This window comes from Dreissena polymorpha, chromosome 2 (assembly GCF_020536995.1).
Source record: "Dreissena polymorpha isolate Duluth1 chromosome 2, UMN_Dpol_1.0, whole genome shotgun sequence".
NCBI classification, from domain to species: domain Eukaryota; kingdom Metazoa; phylum Mollusca; class Bivalvia; order Myida; family Dreissenidae; genus Dreissena; species Dreissena polymorpha.
The window spans coordinates 47,495,762-47,520,420 of record NC_068356.1 but is presented as its reverse complement, the minus strand read 5'-3'; the positions used below and the strand labels follow the sequence as shown (position 1 = coordinate 47,520,420).

Below are 24,659 nucleotides of genomic sequence, written 5' to 3'. Positions count from 1 at the left end.
GCAACCTAATTATTTTTTCTGATTATCGCAGAAACGCAGTATGCGGTCGGACAAACAAGTGGACAGATAGACATAACGGACGAAGGGTTAAACTATCATCTCATCCAGTGAAACAGATATAGGACTAATACAAATATCTCATATTGTTATGATACATTGCATAATTCTGCATTTAGCACTCAACATTAATAATAACAGGTTACGGAGCTGGTTTAAAACCTTAATTACGTTTTAAAATCATATACATTGTAATTTAATTTATCTGAGTGTGGGATAAGTAAAACTTTGGGGATTTCTGCTCATGTTTTATGATTATTTTAGTGCCCATAAACACCGTGTTGTCTAGACGTATGAACGAGATGACTTTAAGGGGTTAATTATTTAAATATGTTTTTAAAGTGACAGGTTCTACCAAGCGTGTTTTTATAAACAGATCTTTGCTTATTCTAGGATTCACTTGATTGAACTTAGTACTTAGAACTTATTCCATGGAAACAGTGCAACTTTTTTCACAAAGGTTGTGAAATTTCGTTGGGGAGAACATACTTTTACTAAAATATGTAAGTTATTCAACATGCCTGTAGAGCGACGTCAACTATGAGTATATACTGTAACAGTACGATAGTCCATATGTAAATACCATGTATATAAAGCGATGTATTGATATCTAGTTCACGTGCATATTGCACAGTGTGCTGCCACACGCCGATTATATTGCAGATTTGAGACTCCCTTTATATCGTCGCGCGCATGTCGCATATGTTAAATAAACTGTTAGACAGTATACATGCAAAATATTCATATAAATGAGCCGTGCTCTGTGAAAAGGGGGTTAAATGGATGTGCAAAAAGTATCGTCCCAGATTTGCGTGTGCATTTCGCAGAGGCTGATAAGGGACGACACTTTCTGCCTAAACTGTATTTCTGCTAAGAAGAGACATCATTGTAACGAAAACATATCATAACAGCGGACTGTACATGCTAATCTGGGACGACACTTTACGCACATGCATTAAACCCCCTTTTCACATAGCAAGGCTTATATAAATATTTCGTAAATCTTTGGGATGATTAGACTAACATTATTCCCGTTTATAATGCGAAACCGCGTTCGGGGCTTTACATGCAGTGGACCGAGAAGATAAGAAATTTAACAACACGTTTAAGTGCATTTCTGAATGGTCCGTAACTCGTGATCATAGAAAATAGATATTTTCACTTGTGGCTGCGCCACTATTGAACATTTTATTTTCTATGTTCACTCGTGACTTAAAATCGATATTCCACCGAACCCAACACATATCCTCTATACATTTGATAATGTTACCTTATTGTAAACAAATAACATGTTTATTGTTTATGAAAATGACATTTATGGAAAATACATCGTAATTTAATTTTCGAATTCGGTCAATGATTGTCGTCGATGTCAGGTAGAAAATCGAAAGTATGTTTGTTGGTCGGATCCGCTAGACCGCAACCATCCTTTCTTTGTAAACGTAACAGTTCTCAAAATGGGAATTAAACATTACGCAAGTACAAACACACGGTATTGCCAAAATGTTGATTAATCATCGATCCCCACGTTTGCATGTTTATGCACATCCGCATAAACGCAGCGCAAAAATAAATTACAAATTAAAACGATATTCATGCCTTTATTCATGTTCTATCAGTAATTATCCGTAAAATGGTTCAGTTTCATAAAGAGAAGTAATTTAATCTGAGATATTGCTAGTAGGAGTAGCTCGCTATTGTTCAATAGAAATAATAAGAACGTGTTTACAACTTCACGCCGGGTATGCGAATACTTCCTTGACGGATGGCACTTCACTAACAGAGAACAACAAACGCCACGCGCGAGAGGTAAGTTCCTCTGTTTTATTTAAAGTTGTATCCTATAGTTAGTTTTTAAGACAAGACACATGGTCGAGTTGATAAATGGTGTATCCTTTTGTATTGGGAATACACAATTTCACGGAAGAATGGTACAGTTTTGCCCAAAAAATAGAAAATTCGATCGGAAAACAGCATAAACTGGATGAACAGTAAACATTTTAACAAAATAAAACTACTTAGAATTATTGCAAGAAAGTGTTTGCTATTCCAGCATGTAGAGTAATCACTGTGCTTCAAATACTGAAATTTTGATAGTATTCAATGAAATATAAACAAAGATAGTGCATGTTGTAATAGGTGGCATACATAAAGTTGCAGGCACTTTGTTTACCGATAAAGGGCACTTCAGATTACGGAGACTTTCAACAAAGCGGGCACTCTAAAAACTGAGTTTTATCTTCTACCTTAAATGCATTTATTTATATTATGGCTATTCATACGTAACATTTTGAAAATATATTTTTCAAAAATCACATTACTGTTAATTTATACTATGTTTATTATAATTGCAATTTTCAAATGAGATAATATTTAGTATTAAATAAATGTGTACATAACACACACAAACAAACACACACACACATACATGTTTATATATACATATATATAAGCCTCGCTCTGTAAAAAGGGGGTTCAATGCATGGGCGTAAAGTATCGTTCCAGCTTAGCCTGTGCAATACACACAGGCTTATCAGGGACGACACTTTGCGCCGTTATTGTACTTTTCTTTATGAGGAAGACTCTTCTTGACGAAAATCCAGTTTAGGCAGAAAGTGTCGTCGCTGATTATATTAAAAACAAAAACGGATATGCAAAACTTTTTACACCACTGTCGTGTGATTAAATCGACCCTGCCCGTTCTTTTATTGCTATTTTCGTTTACTGGCATTGAGCCAAAAAGTTCCAATAGAATTTCGGACCTGCATCGCTGCTGATATTAATCTCTGAGAGGCAGTTTAAGCAGAGTGATTATTCATGACATGCTATATAATATATAAGTAAATAGCCTTAGTACCTTCATTTGGACATAAAGATAAATGCTTTAGATCAGCCGTTTAGAACGTAATTTAAAATATATGGTCATATAGATTTTACTCATTAGACATATCCAATTTGTTTAACATTTATCTTTCACATTTATACCAAATCATAATCATATTTCAAAGGGATAAGAACATGCTTCGGTAATTCGTTTTTTATTTGCGTACTAAGTACATACAGTTTTATTTATTGCCTGCTTACTTTAACAGTATTCCACAGCGAATTCTGCATTTTTGATTCACAAAAAACGAGTGTGTTATATCTGGAAAAAAGTGTCTCGATGTCGGGAAACAAAGTGCCATTGTTTTTTAGATGATCGGTAAACGAAGTGCAGATGAAAAATGTGCATGCGACTCTTAAAACATTTGAATTTTCTCAAATACATTAGTAAACTAAAATGTAACATGTTGTAACATTACTGGATATATTGATCTTTTATTTCGAATAGTTAGCACGTTCTTGATTTATTTCCAAGTATGTTTATTTTGTTAAAATATGTACTGATCATTCAATTCATGCTGATTATCGATGGAATTTTATCAATTTTTTTTTTAAGAATTCACCGTTTTTCCGCAAATTTCTTTCTTCGCAATACGAAGTGCTATACCATTAATCACCCAAACAATGTTCTGTGTCTAAAAACCAAATAAACAGAACATAAATACAAAAAAGCTGAAGAACTCACCTCTCGCGCGTGGCTTTTGTTGTTCTCTGTTAGTGAAGTGCCATCCGTCAACGAAGTATTCGCATACCCGGCGTGAACTTCCGAACGTAAACTATGATAGCTACCTCACGTAGCTCAGTTTTACATACTTAAACATCCTTATATGATGCAAAATGTTTTTGTGGATTGATACATCCTTATTGCCGCTATTTAAAGCTTTTAGTTCGTCCTATGCTGCGCTTTATTAACCTTTTTAACAACAATAAATAAATAAACATCTCAGTTTCAAAGGAAGCATGCATAAAAAGAATGCATTTTAACCCATTTATGCCTAGCGTCTCGAAAAAAAGGCCTTGGCAAACAGTGAAGACCCAGATGAGACGCCGCATGATGTGGCGTCTCATCAGGGTCCTCGCTGTTTGCTGAAAGAAATGTCTGTAAGAAATATTCTAAATATGGAAATAAATATACTAGACATCCCTAATCATGGAAATGAATTGATCCAATTAAGACGGATGGGAGAGTCCACTTGGCAAAAATGGGTTAAATGCGGATGAGATTATTGAACTTGCCCTGAACAGGAAAATGGTTGACATTGGCATTAACATATATACTTTAAAATAAGCGAAACTGCAGTATGTTTGCATCAATATTTTGTAGCATACGTAGTATTTTTCCTGTTCTAATTTAGAATCCTAAATAAAAGGAAAGAGACTGCTTCTTTATATCGCCCCCCTTGGTGCAAAAGGGTAGCATGTGACATTGAAATTAGAAGCCACGTGGTGCCTTTTTTGCACCAATTGGGCGATATGGTCCCTTGACCTTAAACACAATCGCCGTTCTTTTTTTAGCACATACATGTATACATATATACAACAATTTAATAATGGTCTGTACATTTGTAACGACCATATTTTAACATCGAAACATTTACTTCTGTTTTGTTTTTGTTTTAATATTTGCAATGATTAAATGAGAGTGTTTATAAGCAACCGATAGAAACACGCATATATTTATCTATCATTTAATTATGTATGCTGTGTTGTGTTTACATGTTCTTTTATTTTGGTATGCACTACTGCAAAAATGAATGTCACGTTTATATGACATTTACCACAACCTTGTACCCATTCGAGACACACGTTCATGTGCGAATGGGCAAGTACTTTGGCCGCACTGTGACAATTTGTGAAAAACATGTTTACTGGAGTTTGGGTAGAAATGGTTTTACTGCCATACAAAGCGTACATGATGTTAGGTTAGTACTACCCGTTGCAAGTCGGTCTGCTCTTAACTACGCGAAGAACGATAACCACCGCATCTGAGGCTATTAAAAAATGCTGGTAAACACGTATAGTGTGATGTTGTGTAACTTCGTTCATAGTGCATGCTACTATTGCTGTTTCTGGGAATCATTCTTTTGTTCCCAACAGATAGCGGCGATCTTTTGTATTCACGGGTGCTAACAACGCAATAGTAAAAGGTTAAGTTTTTTACATTCACAATTCACAATTAATAAAACGTTAAACATGAGTTCACCATTTACTAAAGGTATATTATAGACAACAACAAAAATGCTTTACAATCGCTAAACCGAATATAAAAAAAACACTTAATATAACAAGAAATATATTTTCAAAAGGTAGTCGGCGGAAATGCTGACTTTTAAATTAAGTTTTCTATTTACGTTGCTAAATAATTAAATTGAAAACATAAGTTTAACAATTGTGTTTGTTAACGTGTTAGTCACATGTTCACCGCATGAAATGTATGTTATCAACTTATCATTGTCAACCCACACATTAGTGTAAGTAGATGAAATTATACTACGGGAGTACCACGTATTAGTGTAAGTAGATAGAAAATATACAACGGTAATGCACATCATATGTGTCCTCACATGCCTTATTATGAGTGTATTTCTTCACCATCGAAATATATCGTACGTTAATATTTGATTCACACGCAGCTTTCTTTCGACACATTTAAATCACACTTTTATAGCCGCGTCATGCTAAAATGGGTCTTATGCGTTTCGGCCAGCGTATCTTAAGCCCAACCTGTGCATTTGTGCAGTCTGGTCAGAGGCGATGCTGTTCGCTATAAAATTACCCAATGTGTAATTGTCTCATTATGTATCTCCTGACCAGACTGATGCGCAGGCTGAGTATGCTATACATATGATGGGCGCATATGGATTCAGACCCATTTTCGCATGACGAGGGTCATTAAAAATCTCAACGCGAATTGTAAATTCACATTTAAGCACAATGCTTTTCGATACAAAATTGTATTCTAAATAGGAAACTTGTTAATAAGGGCAGTCTATCCACGCGTTTAGGAACGATTTCTAGATGTGCTGACAGAGAACAGCAAACATTTGTGGTCGGATATTTAAACGATTTTCCTCTTATCGTGACACTATACCATTTTTTTGTTTTCTCATCTTGAAAGCAAAACTGTGTGTATCGATATTTAATTATATATTCCCCGGACAATATAGTGAACGAGTACTGACCCTGAAATTTTGCAAGCTGGACTGTAATGCGTAATTGTAACTGGGCCACAATTTGTGTCATTTGAACATACAGAGAGTAGTCCGGAATTCCTTACACTGAATAGTGATACATCCTTTGCGCTGAGCACAGACACGTTGATGTAGCCAAAGTGCAGAGGTTTTATCTCGAATCAGCCTATGAAATATTCGAATGTATTAATGCGTGTCTGCTGGCGTTATGTAAAAGTCATTTAAGGTGAAAAGCTGCGTACAACAGCTATGCCGAAAAAGCGCATTAGTGCTCTATACCCATGTTTAGGTCAGAGTTGTTGACACCGCGTAAGATAGGTATTCGATATTCAAACTATATTCATTTAATATGATGGTGATTGCAAATTGTCAGTTCTCATTACCATTTTTCTCATACTTACTATGCTTTCTGAACGTCAAAAAAGGGCCATGTTGTTGTTATTTTGTCTAAGTTATTTCTATAAAATAAATAGGATGATAAAAAGTGCACACACATCTCGACCCTTGCGTTATGACACACTCTTTATAAATTTGAATGGCTTGTTAATTTCAAACTTGCGATTAATTTTGTAAAAATTAGTTGCGTCTTAAATTATGCAATAGCGAACAACTTCAGTGCCTTCAGCGCTTTGATTATATATTGAAAACGTCACACTTGTTTATTTATAATAAATCTTTCAAAATACGGACAGGATGTGACGACGTTGATATCGACCGCAATTTGTATATAAACATGATTGTGCTTATTTCGTTTCTATACACATATCTGAAAGCGAAATAAAATAAGGTATGTTTTTATTTTGAATATTTTCGTATTTTATTGGTCACAGTTGGCGAAATTGTAACACATGCTTACTAAGTAAGATTTAAAGTTGCTTAACCGTAAATGCTTAAATAATAAGACCTGTGCGCATACAGCAGTAACAAAACACACACACACTAAATAACGATGATTTAAGCGTGTTAATAAAATTTATACAACATCAATGTTCATTTCTTTAAAAAATGTTGATTCATGGTTGTTTATTGGTCAATACTCAGCGATTTGGAGTTTTGATATTTCAAGTTAAATTAATACTTATATTTTGTTAAAATGTAATTTTACGTATGATTGAATTTTGTGTGTATTTAATAATAAATGAAACACTTAATGTAATTGTTTCGAAAGGATTAGACCTAATATCGTATAATTAAAAGTTGTTGTCAAAATGATGTTACCTGTTTACAGTACACATATCGTGATTATATGGTTTTATATTCGACCACATCCAAGACGATTATTAACACCCCTGATGTTGCATTGTTTGTACGCACGTATTTAAATCATTCTGCACCGAGCAAACTTGATAATAAATTATTTGAATATTAAGAAAGAAGAAGTTCATTCTGCTTGTAATATTTATGAACACACGATGAAAACCACTTTTCACTTAATGATGTGAATAAATAATGTCGTGATTTACGGAGCTATTAAATTGAACACGTGTCAAAGAGTTGACTGTATTACTGTTGTAACTACTATTTCATTCATATTGAAGTTGTTCTAATAAGCGGTGTCTTGTTTCTATTTCACATTGAGTTTGACACCTATTTTTTACTACACGCATTTTCCAGATTGTATGCATATATTTACCAATTGACGATGATATACGGATGATATCGTCAAGCATAATGATATACATGTACACTGATTAAGATATACACTGCACACATTTATTTTATTGGATAGTGGGACCTTTACCACGGTACCGTTCTGATATAACTACTTCGTATATTGTTAATACTATTACTTTTTTCCAGCGCTCTCGAAACAAGCGAAATAAAATTGTGTTGATAAAAATATTTCACGAACAGACACTTTTTTATGGAACCATTTAACAAGTATTAAAATTTAATCTATGATTTCAATGAAATAAATACTTTGAAGTCGATATACCTTTATAATGTTTGATACATTTGCAAGATTTCTATTAATGTTTATATCATGGTCTTTCTTCTTTATAGATAACATGAGGTACGCGATTGTTGTAGCGGTGGTCCTTTGCCTTGCTATGTCCGGTATGTAAAACACTTGACATGACTTATTCATAAAAGTGGGACAGATCCGTATAAAGTAGTTTTACATTTCATAGCATATTTCAGGCATATCTATTTACATCCCAATTAAACTATCAATGTCAATAAATTGTATTACCACTCAAATTGAATTACATTGTATATTGAGGTTTTAATTAAAGAGCTTTTTACTATTTCAATAAATGCAGTTCAAACATATATTAAAACAATGCATTATCACTTTATTTTACCCAATACATATTTGTTAACTTAATTACATAAGGCATGCCATTCATATCATACTTATTAATATTGCAAATAAATGTCTTTAAAACTTTAAAAATAAATATGTTTAGCCCCTTTCCGAAGGCCGAGGCCCCTTTCCGCTACGAGCTCTTTCCGTGGCGCTCGCTTCTTTCAGTTACTCGTATCGTACGGCATTCAAACATATTATAACATTAAATCATTTCTTGATTGATTTTGAGTAAAATTTAAAATGTAAACGTAAAGTAAGGTTTTGTTAATGAAAATACCAATAAATTTATTTAAAACTTTAAAAATAAAGGTCAAAGTTCAAGGTCACTGTGACTCGAAGCAATAAAATGGTTTCCGGATGATAACTCAAGAACGCTTAAGCCTGGGATCAGGAAAGTTCATAGGGACATTGGTCATGACCGACAAATGACCCCTATTGATTTTCAGGACACTAGGTGAAAGTTCAAGGTCACAGTGACTCGAAGCAGTAAAATGGTTTCCGGTTGATAACTCAAGAACTCTTAAGTCTGTGATAAGGAAAGTTCATAGGGACATTGGTCATGACCGGCAGATGACCCCTATTGACCTAAAGGTCACTAGGTCAAAGTTCAAGGTACTGTGACTCGAAGCAATAAAATTGTTTCCGGATGATAAGGAAAGAACGCTTAAGCCTTGGATCAGGAAAGTTCATACGGACATTGGTCATGACCGACAGATTACCCCTATTGATTTTCAGGACACTAGGTGAAAGTCCAAGGTCACAGTGACTCGAAGCAGTGAACCTGATGATAACTCAAGAACGCTTAATAAGGGATTAGGAAAGTTCATGGGGACATTGGTCATGGCCGACAGATGACCCCTATTTATTTTCCGGACTCTAGGTCAAAGTTCAAGGTCACAGTGACCTGAAGCAGTGAAATGGTTTCCGGATGATAACTCAAGAATTAACGTATTCACACAATAGCTGTCACTACAACTGGGAGGGGGGGGGGGCATGCGTGTTTTACAAACTGCCCTTGTTTGTTTAAAGGAAGTCTCTTCTTAGTGAAAATCCAGTTAAGGCAGAACGTGTTGTCCCTGATGAGCCTGTGCAGACTCCACAGGCTATTCTACGGCAACGCTTTGCTCACATGCATTTAACCCCCTTCTCACAGAGCAATTCTCAATAAAAACAGATAAATTATGCCTTGCTACCCTCATTGAAAATATTAAGTTTTCTTGTTTTTCAGTTACGGCATGAATTGTCCAACTTAATTTTTGAGAGCATCTAATTGCAATAAAATGTCACAAGAAAAGTTTCAGACTTAAAGATTGGAAGAAAAACATTATGAACAAAACATTTATAAAAGGATGAATATCATTTCATTCACAAGGTGCCATTGTATACATGATGATCAATTTACTGTGATGTTAAACTAAAGTAGACGCATAATAATGCCATCACTTTGTCCACACTTGTGAATACTTATTGGGGTTCATTGCACACAGATGTGGTGAAGATCAATGTAGGGGGAGGAACCAGTCAGATCCAGTTCACGAGTACCAACTACACGTCCACCATTCCCGAGCACAGCCCACCCTCGACCTCGGTCGTCAAGGTCGCAGTGACATCTGTTCAGCCGGGGCTCGAGTTCAGTTTTGCCTCTGGAAATACCAACCAAGCCTTTTCGATCAACTTGCAGGGTTAGTAAAGTGTACAAATGAATTGTTGTATTTTTTGCAGAAAATTACAATCTACCTGTATTTTGTTTGTGCCCTTTATAAAAATTGAAGTAAGTGTGATGAAAATATTGTGTTTGTTCAGTTAACATCTAATTAACGTGTTGGTCTTGAAAGCTTCAGCTACATGAGACAACTGTATCTCATAATTATGTCTCTGTTTCTCGGAATAATTGAAAACTGAGTCGGTTGACTTCTTATCACTACATTATTTACCTTCAATGAAAACAAATACCAGTAAATAATAACAAAATATTGTATATGATTATATGATCATCTTAGCATTTAATAAAGACACAATTATTTTAACTTACATAATTACATTATGAAATATGCAAATATTCAATTACAGAGCCCATTTGATTTCTATTAATCCTGCTTTAAGTAATTGGAGATGTAATAGTTTTTCCACTAGAGCTCACCATTTTGTGATTGCACCATTATTTCTTTATACATTTACTTACATTTGGCACTGATTTCCATGCTTGAGTTACTAACAGGTCTTTTTCCACTCATCAGGATTGGTTACCGATAGCAACACAGAAGCGATAGATTACGAGGAGAGCCAGCACATTAGTCTTATTGTCGCAGCCACTGTCGGGAATGAGTCCGCGTATACGACCGTCTGGGTGTCTCTCCAAGACATCAACGACAACCCGCCCTTGTTCTCACAAAACAAATACGTGACCGAGTTGTATGAGAGAGTGCCGATTAACACTTATGTTATGCAGGTATGAGTTTCAAATGTATTTGATACGAGGTGAACTACAATTGTGCATTTACATTTCATTCTTCTTATGAAATGTGTATTAAAAACAATTTTCTGTTTATAATTGTGTTAACTATATATTTGTTTTAATTATTTATATCACTGTGTGTGTATGAATTTGAATATTATTATTACTTTTGACATTGTTTTATTATGTCTCTTCTTTTGTCAACATTTTACTGCTTTTTAACAGGTTAAAAGAAGTATATTTTAATACATGTAGTTTTTTAAACTTAATTGAAAGCAAATGAAGTAAAAGATTCTTTAATGTTTGCAGGTTTCTGCAAGTGATGCTGACAGCATCGGGCCAAACTCTGACATCGTCTACCGCATCATTGGCGAAACGAGAAGGGCGTCTTCACCATAGACCCGCCGAAAAGTGGAATGATCAAGACAATCGCGATCGTAGATTACGAGGTGCAGGACTCGTACAGACTTGTTATAGAGGCCAGAGACGATGGGAAGACACTGTCCCTGTCGAGTACTTGCGTTGTGGAGATCAACATTATTGACATCAACGACTACCCGCCCTTGTTCTCACAGAACAAATACGTGAAAAAGTTGTATGAGGAAGTGCCGATTTACACTTATGTTTTGCAGGTATGTGTTTCAAAGCTTTTTGATACAAAGTGAACTACAAGTGTGCATTTACATTTTATTCATCTTATAAATTGTGCATTAAAAACGATTTTCTGTTTATAAGTGTGTTTACTATAACTATTATTTTTTAATTATTTATATCACTGTTTGCATTAATGTGAATATTAATATTACTTTTTACGTTGTTTTATTATGTCTCTTCTTTTGTCAACATTTTACTGCTTTTAAACTGCCTTAGCTTACGTAAAAGAAGAAGTATATTTTAAAAGTTTTTTAAACCAAAGTGATATCAAATGAAGTAAAAGATTCTTGAATTTCTGCAGGTTTCTGCAAGTGATGCTGACAGAATCGTGCCAAACTCTGACATCGTCTACCACATCTTTGGCGGAAACGAGAAGGGCGTCTTCACCATAGACCCGCCGAAAAGTGGAATGATCAAGACAATCGCGATCGTAGATTACGAGGTGCAGGACTCATGCAGACTTGTTATAGAGGCCAGAGACGATGGGAAGACACTGTCTCTTTCGAGTACTTGCGTTGTGGAGATCATCATTATTGACATCAACGACAACCCGCCCTTGTTCTCACAAAACAAATACGTGAAAAAGTTGTATGAGGAAGTGCCGATTAACACTTATGTCTTGCAGGTATGAGTTTCAAAGGTATTTGATACGAGGTGAACTACAATTGTGCATTTACATTTCATTTATCTTATGAATTGTGCATTAAAACAACTTTCTGTTTAGAAGTGTGTTACTATAATTAATATTATTTAATTATTTATATCACTGTGTGTGTATGAATGTGAATATTACTATCACTGTTTACATCGTTTTATTATGTTTCTTCTTTTGTCAACATTTTACTGCTTTTAAACTGTCTTTGCTTACGTAATAGAAGAAGAATATTTTAATAGTTTTTTTTAACCAAATTGAAGGCAAGTGAAGTAAAAGATTCTTTAATTTCTGCAGGTTTCTGCAAGTGATGCTGACAGCATCGGGCCAAACTCTGACATTGTCTACCGCATCGTTGGCGGAAACGAGACGGGCGTACTCACCAAAGACCCGCCGAAAAGTGGAATGATCAAGACAATCGCGATCGTATATTACGAGGTGCAGAACTCGTACAGACTTGTTATAAAGGCCAGAGACAATGGAACAGTGTCGCTGTCAAGTACTTGCGTTGTGGAGATCAACATTATTGACATCAACGACAACCCACCCTTGTTCTCACAGAACAAATACGTGACCGAGATGTATGAGGAAGGGCCGATTAACACTTATGTTATGAAGGTATGAGTTTCAAAGCTTTTTGATACAAGGTGAACTACAATTGTGCATTTACATTTCATTCATCTTATGAATTGTGCATTAAAAAAATAATTTCTTTTTATAAGTGTGTTTACTATAATTATTACTATTAAATTATTTATATCACTGTGTGTGTATGAATATAAATAGTATTATTACTTTTTACATCGTTTAATTATGCCTCTTCTTTTGTCGACATTTTACTGCTTATTAACTGTCTTAGCTTACGTAAAAGAAGAAGTATATTTTAATTGTTTTTTTTTAACCAAATTGAAAGATAAAGGAAGTAAAAGATTCTTTAATTTCTGCAGGTTTCTGCAAGTGATGCTGACAGCATCGGGCCAAACTCTGACATCGTTTACCGCATTATTGGCTGAAACGAGAAGGGCGTCTTCACCATAGACCCGTCAAAAAGAGGAATGATCAAGACAATCGCGATCGTAGATTACGAGGTGCAAGACTCGTACATACTTGTTATAGAGGCTAGATACAATGGGACAGTGTCGCTGTCAAGTACTTGCGTTGTGGAGATCAACATAATTGACATCAACGACAACCCGCCCTTGTTCTCACAGAACAAATACGTGACCGAGTTGTATGAGGAAGTGCCGATGAACACTTATGTTATGAAGGTATGAGTTTCAAAGGTTTTTGATACAAGGTGAACTACAATTGTCCATTTACATTTCATTCATCTTATTAATTGTGTATTAAAACAATTTTCTGTTTATAAGTGTGTTTACTATAATTATTTTTTGTTAAATATTTATATCACTGTGTGTGTATAAATGTGAATATTATTATAACTTTTTATATTGTTTTATTATTTTTCTTCTTTTGTCAACATTTTACTGCTTTTTAACAGTCTAAAAGAAGAATTATATTTTAATAGGTTTTTTTAACAATAAATTGAAAGCAAGTGATATAAAATATTCTTTAATTTCTGCAGGTTTCTGCAAGCGATGCTGACAGCGTCGGGCCAAACTCTGATATCGTCTACCACATCATTGGCGGAAACGAGAAGGGCGTCTTCACCATAGACCCGCCGAAAAGTGGAATAATCAAGACAAACTTGGTCGTAGATTACGAGGTGCTTGACTCATACAGACTTGTCATAGAGGCCAGAGACAATTGGATGTCAAGTACTTGCGTTGTGGAGATCAACATTATTGACATTAATGACAATTATCCAAGGTTCACAAAGACGTCACCTGTTTGATATCAGTGAAAGTACGTGAATTGTGCACACAATTTCGTATCATTTACTTATTTACACCATTAACAATGTTGATGAAAGTAATCAGAAAATGGGTAATAATTGATTTTTTCAATAGTATGTTGTTTTTTATGCTCTGGTGGGGAGAGCATGTACTTGCTGCTTTGTCAATCCGTCTAATTTCTTATTTTGACGGAGTTGCGTTTGGTGGATCTGAAACGAATTTTCCTTGTTATCTAAATTTCCTACTCAATGTCAGTATGTCCTTCCATCCATTATCACACTTTTCGTAGACACTAATGATCAAAATTTGACGAAACTTTACATGCAAATCCTTCTCATGACGTTATGGCCAAATGATTTTGTGAGGGAGTTTAAACACCTTGATTGTTAATACGTCATTTTCATGAACCTTTGCTTTAATTATTTACGCTTTTTTAGGAAGAACATGTGCATATTCGCAGTTTGATTTGCTCCATTGAATTTAAAAAAGTTATGAGCCTTTGAATAATGATTTCTCTCAGCCTTAGACTTCGGAAACTAATGATACAAATTGTATATGCATCTCTCCGAATCATTTTAAACATTGAGGTCAAGTTTTATTCAGAAAGAGTTCATTGACAGATATCTCACAAAGATCTGGTTGAAGTTTATGACAAATACACACCAGACTCTCATCTGCAACTCAATGTGTCCAGCGAGCAAATCTTCTTTTAATTGTCAATCATACTCTAACTTTGTCACGCAATGGCTGCCACTACAACTGACAGCCCATTTGGCGGTCATGCGTGTTTCACAAACAGCCCTTGTTTATCATATGTTTGAAGGATTTAGCAGTTTTATTAAAAAGTCTTTAATTAGACGAGAGGAAGCTTAATTTATCCATATCATTATAAAATTCGATAAAAATTGATTGTTTGACACTGCAAGCAGTATCAAAAATTAGATGGCGACATTCGGTGTATTCGGGACTGTTAAATTTAACACGAATTTTATGTTTTACACCATTTATAAATGGACTTATTGTTTGTACATCATCTACCTGGTTCTAATTTGATTAGAAGGACACTTATTCTCAACTTTAAAAGTGCTGATGTCCGACTGCATTCAATTTTTGGCATAGCGTTCAGTTTATATTAAATTTGTTTTTTCAAATTTTAGTTATCTGAAAAATACTTTTAGCAAAAACACAGTTCACAGACAAATCCGTTCATCAATACATCTGTTCAAATCATGATTTCACCTCAATCGTGCATTCGGGTTGTGATCTAACATTTCAGCCAACACAGAATGCGTGCAACAGACCGACTGCCGTGACCCCGCGGATCGAACCTGCAACCGGAGGTGGCACTGCGTAGACAAAATGTGTCGTGTTTTGTGTGTCGGCCTTAGAAAGCGAGACACGATATTTTGTGCGATACTCAAAGCGACACACGATATTTTGAGCGATATAAGAAGCGACACACGATATTTTGCGCGATACACGAAGCGACATTGGATATTTACTACGATAAATCCCCTTTAGGGCTAGCAACACAAGAGCAATATTTCGTAGTACATTCTCGCGCGTCGCTTCGTATATTGCGCAAAATATCGTGTGTCGCGCAAAATATCGTGTATCGCTTCGTGTGTCGCCCTTAATGAAAGAGGGGCGAGATTATAATTGGCACTATCCGGATTCCGTAATCATAAGATACAAGCAGAGGACAATAATCCATGCGTGAAATCGATTACAGTAGTGACTGTCTGACGTCACTATTGACTAATACGGTATATAAGGTCGGGTTTCACGTTTGACGTCCTTTTGCGAAAAAGCTTTGACTGAGAAGCTCCACCACCCTCCCTAATAAATTGCTGTTAATTATGTTTAACCTTTTTGTCATGTTCGAATCTACTGCCGAGATATTTATAACAGAATTGCTGTCAATCTGTTGTTGGCAACCACGGCACACGTTCGGATTACATTCACTAACTGTACACCACTCTTATGCAAGACGTCGGTTTTATTGTCGGGCCTCAAATCGTGGAGAGCGGCGGCGCCATGGTATGGATACATCGCTATCGTCCAGAATTAAGTCAATCTCCAGGATGTCGCTGGGACGCGACATTAGTGAATGGAAATTATGGGGAACAAAGGGTCATCCAATGTGTTTGAGTGTTTCTGCAACTTAACTTGCCGTGTAAAAGTGCTGTGATGTGTGCCTTCTTGAAACGAAATGAATGTGTATTAATATGTTATATTGTTGCTGCATAAAGTGTGAGATATTGTTCTTACCACGACAGTTAAATCTTAAAATCTAATTCAATCTGACACCATAACTTATATGTCATTATTAACTTATATTTATGTTTAATACTTCGTTCCAATATGACATTCTATGTCTTCGAGGTGATCGAAAGCATTAAAAGTATAAATATGAAACTACATGTATATAATGATGTACATACGTCCGGGGGACTTAAACTTAGTATTTTGTTTTCATCTATCACGTAGTGCTAGTCTGTGTGAGGATGGCAGGAATTCTTTCAAAATTATTTTCTGGATAGTATAGGTGTTCTAGTACTCACTCAATGGCAATCGTGCTTAGGCATACCCGAAACTGCTCTTTTTAACTTTGGAAATTATTGTGGCATTGCGAATATTTTAATATATGTTGCAATGGGAATCTACGGTACGGCGTACCGAGAATGTATTTGGCCGCTTGCGGTGGTCTTAGCGATTGCGCATGTACAATATGTTTCACAATACGGCGTACCGAGAATTTATTTGGCCGGTTGCGGTGGCCTTAGCGATTGCGCATGTACAATATGTTGCACGGTACGGCGTACCGATAATTTATTTGGCCGGTTGCGGTGGCCTTAGCGATTGCCCGTGTATAATATCTTTTTCCGAACCAGCCTGGTGTTCGTTGAACTAGGAATTGCATAAATAAATATGAGCATATTTTGGAGCTCTTGTGAAATAGCATATAATGCGGTGCATTAATTGGTGGTGATGATTGCATAAACGAGAAGCTAAATCAATAGTGCAACTGGGGTTGGGGCTATCTTTAGGGCAGTACTTCCGGTCGCCTCCTCGACATGCCTCAGTTGTAGTGATAGTCTAAAGCTGAGTTTTATTTACTCTAGTGCTAGTCTGGTGTAAATTATATTCCGTCATTTGGCCATTAAATTCCATTTATCTTTTTGTATTGTTCCTTTTATATGTTTTGTAATGTTCAAAGATACAATATCAAAATGTGTTTTCGTAATCACATAAAAATAATTATAATAAACATGTAACTGACAAATGCCTTTGTGATAATTATTCATCAGCTCTTTTAATACTTATTTACGGATTTGAATGCAACGGAGTAAAATTATAAAATCTTTATCAAGTTTATGCATTTATTAATAAAATAAGAACTCATCAATCATGTAGTTGGTTTCTTTTACATTAGACAAAGTGATAATTCATTAGCTGTTCAATTTATTATACAATATTTAGAATGTTAATATATATTGAAATTGACAACATCCGCGACAGGCTGCTATAACTTTTTAACCACATCTTGTACAATTTAAAAAAAAAACTTTACAAATATCGAATTTATCATGTCACTCAAATGTATTAATACCAAAAATCAAGAGTTCATTTATTATTGTTCACATTAAACATTTAAATGAATGTGACACTTAAACAATTGCCCATGTCTTAAGGCGCTAATCGTTTGCTAAAATCATCTTACAAAAAGGGCCACCCATTATAATTCTTAATGAAATACAAAAATAAGTATAATAAAATTAATAACGTCAATAAACACATACAGCAAGATCAAAGTTTTCATTGCAATTTAATATGAAATTCCACGTAAAATACCAAATTATTAGTTTCGTCTTAATCAAATACTATGTATAGAGAAACGAGGTAATGGTATTTATAACCGACCAATGACGTAACACTATGTAACTTTCAATTTACACAGTGCTTTATTTCAGAAAGCAGCTCAGTATCCCATTCGTTAACCAAGATTAGATTCATTCATCCGGTTAGAGTAATTTGGATTACAAAGTGTAACCGTCTTTGAGCGTTTGTTTTTGTCATGAATGTTCCTTTACAGTAACCTCCTTATCAAATGGATCCCTGATCCTTTGGCGACATCCCATTGTTCTACGCGTATTTATTAACAAGAGCAAGAGCTTATGAATAATTACTACAAAGGCAAAATTTATCAGTTACATGTTTATTATAAATTTTGTATGTGATTACGCAAACATATTTGATATTGTATCTTTGAAAAATACAAAACATATGAAAGGATCAATACAAAAAGATAAATGGAATTAAATGGCCAAATGGCGGAATATAATTTACACCAGACTAGCACTTGAGTAAATAAACCTCAGCTTTAGACTATCACTACAACTGGGTCATGTCGAGGAGGCGACCGGAAGTACTGCCCTAAAGATAGCCCCAAACCCAGTTGCACTATTGATTAAGCTTCTCGTTTATGGAATCATCACCACCAATTAATGCATCGCATTATATGCTATTTCGCAAGAGCTCCGAAATATGCTCATATTATTTATGCAATTTTTATTTCAACGAACACCAGGCTGGTTCGGAAATATATATTATACACGGGCAATCGCTAAGAACACCGCAACCGGTCAAATAAATTCTCGGTACGCCGTACCGTGAAACTATTGTACATGCGCAATCGCTAAGGCCACCTCAACCGGCCATATACATTCTCGGTGCGCCGTACCGTAGATTGCTATTCGCAATGCCACAATAATTTCCAAAGCCAAAAAGACCTATTCCAGGTACGCCTAAGCACGCCGTGCCATCGAGCGAGTACTAGAACATCCATACTATACCAAAAATAATTTTGAAAGCATTTCTGTCATCAACATACAGACTAGCACTACGTGATAGATGACAACAAAATGCTAAGTTTAAGTCCCTCGGACGTATGTACATCATTATATAGTTACATATTTATACTTGTAATGCTTCTGATTACCTCCAAGACATAGAATGACATATTGGAATGAAGTATCAAACATATAAAATAAGTTAATAATGACATATAAGTTATGGTGTCAGAATGACATACATTTTAAGAATTAACTGTCCTGGTTAGAACAACACAATTATGCAGCAACAAAATAACCTATTAACACACATTCATTTTGTTTCAAGAAGGCACACATCACAGCACTTTTATACGGCACGTTAAGTTGCAGAAACACTCAAACACATTGGATGACACTTTGCTCCCCATAATTTCCATTAACTAATGTCGCGCCCCAGCGACATCCTGGAGATTGACTTAATTCTGGACGATAGCGATGTATCTATGCCATGGCATCGCCGCTCTCCACGGTTTGAGGCCCGACGATAAAACCGACGTCTTGCATAAGAGTCGTGTACAGTTAGTGAATGTAACCCGAACGTGTGCCGTGGTTGCCCACAACAGATTGACAGCAATTCTGTTATAATATCTCGGCAGTTCATTCGAACATTACAAAAAGGTTAAACATAATTAACAGCAATTTATTTGGGCGGGTGGTGGGGTTTCTCAGTCCAAGCTATTTCGCAAAAGGACGACATTCGTGAAACCCGACCTTATATACCGTATTAGTGACGTCAAACAGTCACTACTGTAATCGATTTCACGCATGGATTATTGTCCTCTGCTTGTATCTTATGATTACGGAATCCGGATAGTGCTATCTATATTATCGCCCCTCTTTCATCAAGGGCGACACACGACACGCGAAGTGATACACGATATTTTGCGCGACACACGATATTTTTCGTGATACACGAAGCGACGCGCGATAATGTACTACGAAACATCGCTCTTGTGAAGGTGGCCCAAAAGGAGATTTATCGTGGTAAATATCCCTTGTCGCTTCGTGTATCGCGACAAATATCATGTGTCGCTTCGTGTATCGCGCAAAATATCGCGTGTCGCATTGAGTATCGCACAAAATATCGTGTTTCGCTTTCAAAGGGCGACACACGAAACACGAAGCGACACACGATATTTTGCGCGACACACGAAACGATACACGATATTTTTATCATTCAAATGTCACACAAATTATCCGAACTCGTGTATCTAATTTCAGACCGCGACACACGACACACGAAGCAATACTCGATATTTTGCGCTATAAACGAAGCGACACGCTATATTTGTACTGTTCAAATATCAATGTAATATTATCGCCTGTCGACTCTCTCGTTTTATAAACGGCGTTACAGTAATTATTAACCATTTTTTTTATCAATATGGCTGCCCTCGACCCCTTTTTTGTCTCATCTGATTTTTTGAAAACGCGAGACACGAAATTTTGCTCGATACTAAAAACGACACACGATATTTTGCGCGATACACGAAGCGACACACGATATTTTGCGCGATAAACGAAGCGACAAGTGTTATTTACCACGATATATCGCCTTTTGGGTTACCTACACAAGGGCGATATTGCATGGTACATTCTCGCGCGCCGCTTCGTGTATTGTGTATCGCTTCGTGTGTCCTGTTTCGCCCTTGATGAAAGAGGGCGAGATTACAGATGGCACTATCCGGATTCCGTATATGATCGATACGAGATTTAAACCTTTATCTACCGGAGATATGTATTCGCTAAGAAATCCAGAGAGTGCCATCTTTAATCTCGCCATTGTGTACACACCGGTCTTACTGACCTGTGTACTAACGCGAAAGGAATTGTGGGTAGCACTTCTTTTACGAGTGAAAAGTGAAAGCCAAAGAATGTCAGGTAATCGTGCTTCTGATAATCGCTATCAGTCCTAATAGAGATTCAAAATCACATTAAATCATAATTAAATAATATTTCTTTAAATAACATTCCGTTTTAAACACACAATAAAAAAATATTTTTCTTTCATTATTAACATTTTCATTCATACGCAGAACTACTATGGCGGAAGCATAATTCCCCAAACCAGGGGAATGTGATGCGTCTTAGTATAGAGGTGACAATAACGTAGTGACGTCACCATCTATGTATAGAATGTAATCTCGCCCTTCTCTCATCAAGGGAATGTTATCATACTAATTTAGTCATTCGCTGTAGTATGTTGTAGTGCGCAAGAGAAGGCCGGTCTGATATGTTGCATATGTGGCAGGCTTGATTTTGGAGTTTTAGTACTTTCATTGAGTTGTTTCCCTTAGACCATACTTGTGTTTAACCAGGTGTATTACTTGACCTTCGGTCACTTCCTTTTCCCACCAAATTAGAGGCTTTTCAATGGCGCCCAACGTGATATAAGTGTTCAGGAGCCGAACACACCAGCGCCAAACACTCCAGCGTCGAACCCAAGCCAGCATCTGGAACTACGGTGATCCAGTGAACTATCAATGCAAACTGTATTTAGTAAAATTCCATTTAAGAAATTTATGAATTAACAGCGAAGTTCAGTGAAAAATGGTAACATTTTGTGCGAGGGGGGAGAGAACTGTGACTTCAATGTAATTTATCGCATACCAGCAGCCAATTGTATAAACAATTTAACCACAAGGTAACCGCAAAATCGCGGTTACCGCTGTGGTTAACGCGTCTCGGCGGTTTGTATAAAAAACGACGTTGACGTTATTCGCCCTATTACCGCGGTTATTTTTAACCCACCTCTACGAGCTGGGTTAGATGCTGGTTACCACACGGACTACTGACCAACATGGCGGACGTTCTCTATTTTAGACACAGACAACAGCGACGATTTTGACGAATTGAAAAAAGAATGCAAAATGATATAGTGTAAGCTTCGCCAATAAAGTTTATTGCTTTATTTTACGAGAGGTGATGTTTCTGTGTCAAAATAAAATAATGTCCCCACACTGATCCTACCTTTTTCTAACCGTTCAAACGCGCGGTTGCACTTTACTGAAAAAATATTCATTTGTTTTACAAAATCATGATACCTATAGAAAACTCTCATGAATGAGCGGGCTCTCCACTTTATCCCATTGAAAATGATGACATATTAAAAAAGTTATCCTTAAAAATCTTACCTGTGTCGTGCTTTTGTTGACAATTAGCTCCCCAAACAGATCTTAAAAAGTCACGTGGTATAGGCACCGTGGATATGTAGGTCAATGAGAACAGCTGATTTGAAATAAATAGATAGGGCATTAGAAATCAATTTTTCAAAGAGTTTTAATAATTGACTTTTGGTATTTAAAACATTAGTTAATGTTGTAGATTTAATACCGGTTGGTTAAATAGAAATATTAAACCTTATATTATAAAGTGATTGGAACAGTTTGAGATTAATTTTTTTTTCTTTCTTTTTCAATACTTAGTTCTGAAATTTATTTAATAGAAATTTAATCAGTTGTGAAACAGAAACTTGAGCTCAAGCAATAAATAAGATACATAGAGTCACACGGTATAATTTTTGTCATGATATAGAGATACACTGTTCATGTTGTCATAGTTACCCGGTATCTTGCATAAAGCCATAGACCTTTAAGTATCATATCTGTTGTAAAGTTACTTTGATATTTCTTTGACAAAACACTTAAAAAAAATTCTTTCACTGACATTGTTTTTAACATTGATGGAAAAATTAAAATTTTCTTTATGGAAATATTAATTTTTTATATTGATGCAATATGATAGATAAATAAATACAGGTGTACTTTTGATAAATTGATATTGGAGAAAATAGATATTGATTTTCACACTTGATTGAAAAATAAGTTTTGAAGAGATTATAGTATACTGGTACAATTGTTTATACAACTAGGATTGAGGATATATTTGATTGGTTTAATGAGCCAGGGTGTTGAGTTATTGTAAATTGTGTACTTTATATTTGTTGAGTATTGTATTGTAAACCGAAAGTGAAAGTAGAAAATATTGATTGAATTGACTTACAGTTGTTTGAGTGAAATTGACACTTTGAAATACATTGACTATTGAGTACGGTTACTTCTGTCAGTTGAAGTCAACGCATCAGAGAATTAAATAAGCATTATTGTTATCGCCAAAACAACTTTTACAGACAATGAGTTGGTGCATTAATGCTTTATTGAACATTAGACTTTGATATACTCTGATTGTCAGATTGACTTACGTGAAGTTGAGTATTGGTATTTTTAAATATGAAACATTGAAAGATTGCGTGAAAAAGATTAGCGCCAGAATAGATTAAGTACAGTGCTGGATTGAAGTTTGGATTAAACTTAGTGAAAGATTGGAGCAAATTGAATTGAAAATTTGGATTGAAGTTGAGTTGACGTTAATGAAAGTCATTAACTCAAGTTGAGTTGAAGTCGTTTGAAGTTGAGTTGAAGTTAATTTAAGTTAAGTGGAAGTCATTGGAAGTTAACTTAAGTGGAGTGGAAGTTACTTGAAAAGTTAAGTTGGATTGAAAGTGAAGTTGAGTTCACTTAGTGAGACACTTGGTGAAGTGAACTAGATTTGTGTTTGAGTTGAGTGGGTGCTACAGTATTCTAAGTTAAGTAAAGCCGAACTTTAGTTGTGTTGAAGTTGGTACCACACTGTTGTAAACGAGTTGATATACATTGAAAGGATTGATCTGAAGTCAGTGCCATACAGCTGTAAGTGAACTGAACTTGAATTTAGGTTGATGCTATACTGCCGTAAATAAATTGAGTTAGAAAAGACTAGTGATTTGAAGTTGGTGCTGTACCATAGTACATGAATTGAATTTGAAGTTAGAAGTAAACTAGACTCATAATTGAAGGTTAGTGAAGAGCATTCGAAGTCAGAAAAAAAATGTTGCCTTGAGTTGAAGTGTAAATATTGAGTAAGTAACAGACTATACTTTAGGTGAAGTAAGTTGTGAAGCATTGAGTGAAGTGGAGTTATTGAGTTAGTGCCAGACTACTTTAAGTGAAGTGATTTAAAAGATATAGTGAATTGTTGAGTGTGGTTATTGCGTTAGTGCCAGACTATACTAAGTGAATAGTGAAATATTGAATTGAAGTGAAATATATGTTGTTGGTGCTGGACTACAGTAAGTGGATTGAAGATAAGAAGCAGAGTGCATTATTGACTTTAACGAGAAGAATTGAGTTGGTGATAGACATCATTAAGTGGAGTGGAGTAGAAGCAGAGTGAATTATTTAGTTGAAGCGAGGTATTGAGTTGACTGTGAACTGCTTTAAGTGAATTGTAGTCAGAAGAAGAGTGAGTTATTTAGCTTAAGTGAAGATTGGAGGTAGACTTTATGAAATGAATGAGCTGAAATAGTGTCATATTGAAATGAAGGGAAGAAATTATTGAAACTACGTTTAGTGAAGAGAGACTTAGTAAGAAGAAACTTAGATTATTGACCTGAAGAGGAGAGTTAGTGCATTACAGAAGTATAGTTGAGATTGACGAGTTAGTCAGTGCATTATTGAACTATTAGTGAGGAGTTGAAGAGTAGAGAACTATAGTAAAGAGATTGAGAAGTCAGTGCGTTACTGAACTATATTGAACTTTGATCTAAAAATAGTTAGTGCATAACTGAACTATTGAACTGAGATTGAGAGAGGTTAGTGCTACAGTGAATGAAGTGTTTAATTGAACATATTGAAGAGAGTTAATGCAAAACTGACTTAAGTGAAAGT

The 24,659-nt window shown here is 35.5% G+C and overlaps 1 protein-coding gene across 1 annotated transcript; it reads left to right on the top strand.

Annotated features, from left to right (window-relative positions):
- Positions 1 to 10,758: 10,758 nt before the first annotated feature.
- Positions 10,759 to 14,305, top strand: LOC127870274 (protocadherin Fat 3-like). The gene is made up of 6 exons (XM_052412906.1): positions 10,759 to 10,891; positions 11,207 to 11,529; positions 11,853 to 12,176; positions 12,501 to 12,821; positions 13,151 to 13,471; positions 13,789 to 14,305. Exons 2-5 carry the CDS (start codon positions 11,314 to 11,316, stop codon positions 13,214 to 13,216), a joined length of 927 nt encoding a protein of 308 aa, XP_052268866.1. The 5' UTR covers positions 10,759 to 10,891; positions 11,207 to 11,313; the 3' UTR covers positions 13,217 to 13,471; positions 13,789 to 14,305.
- The last annotated feature ends 10,354 nt before the right edge of the window (positions 14,306 to 24,659 follow it).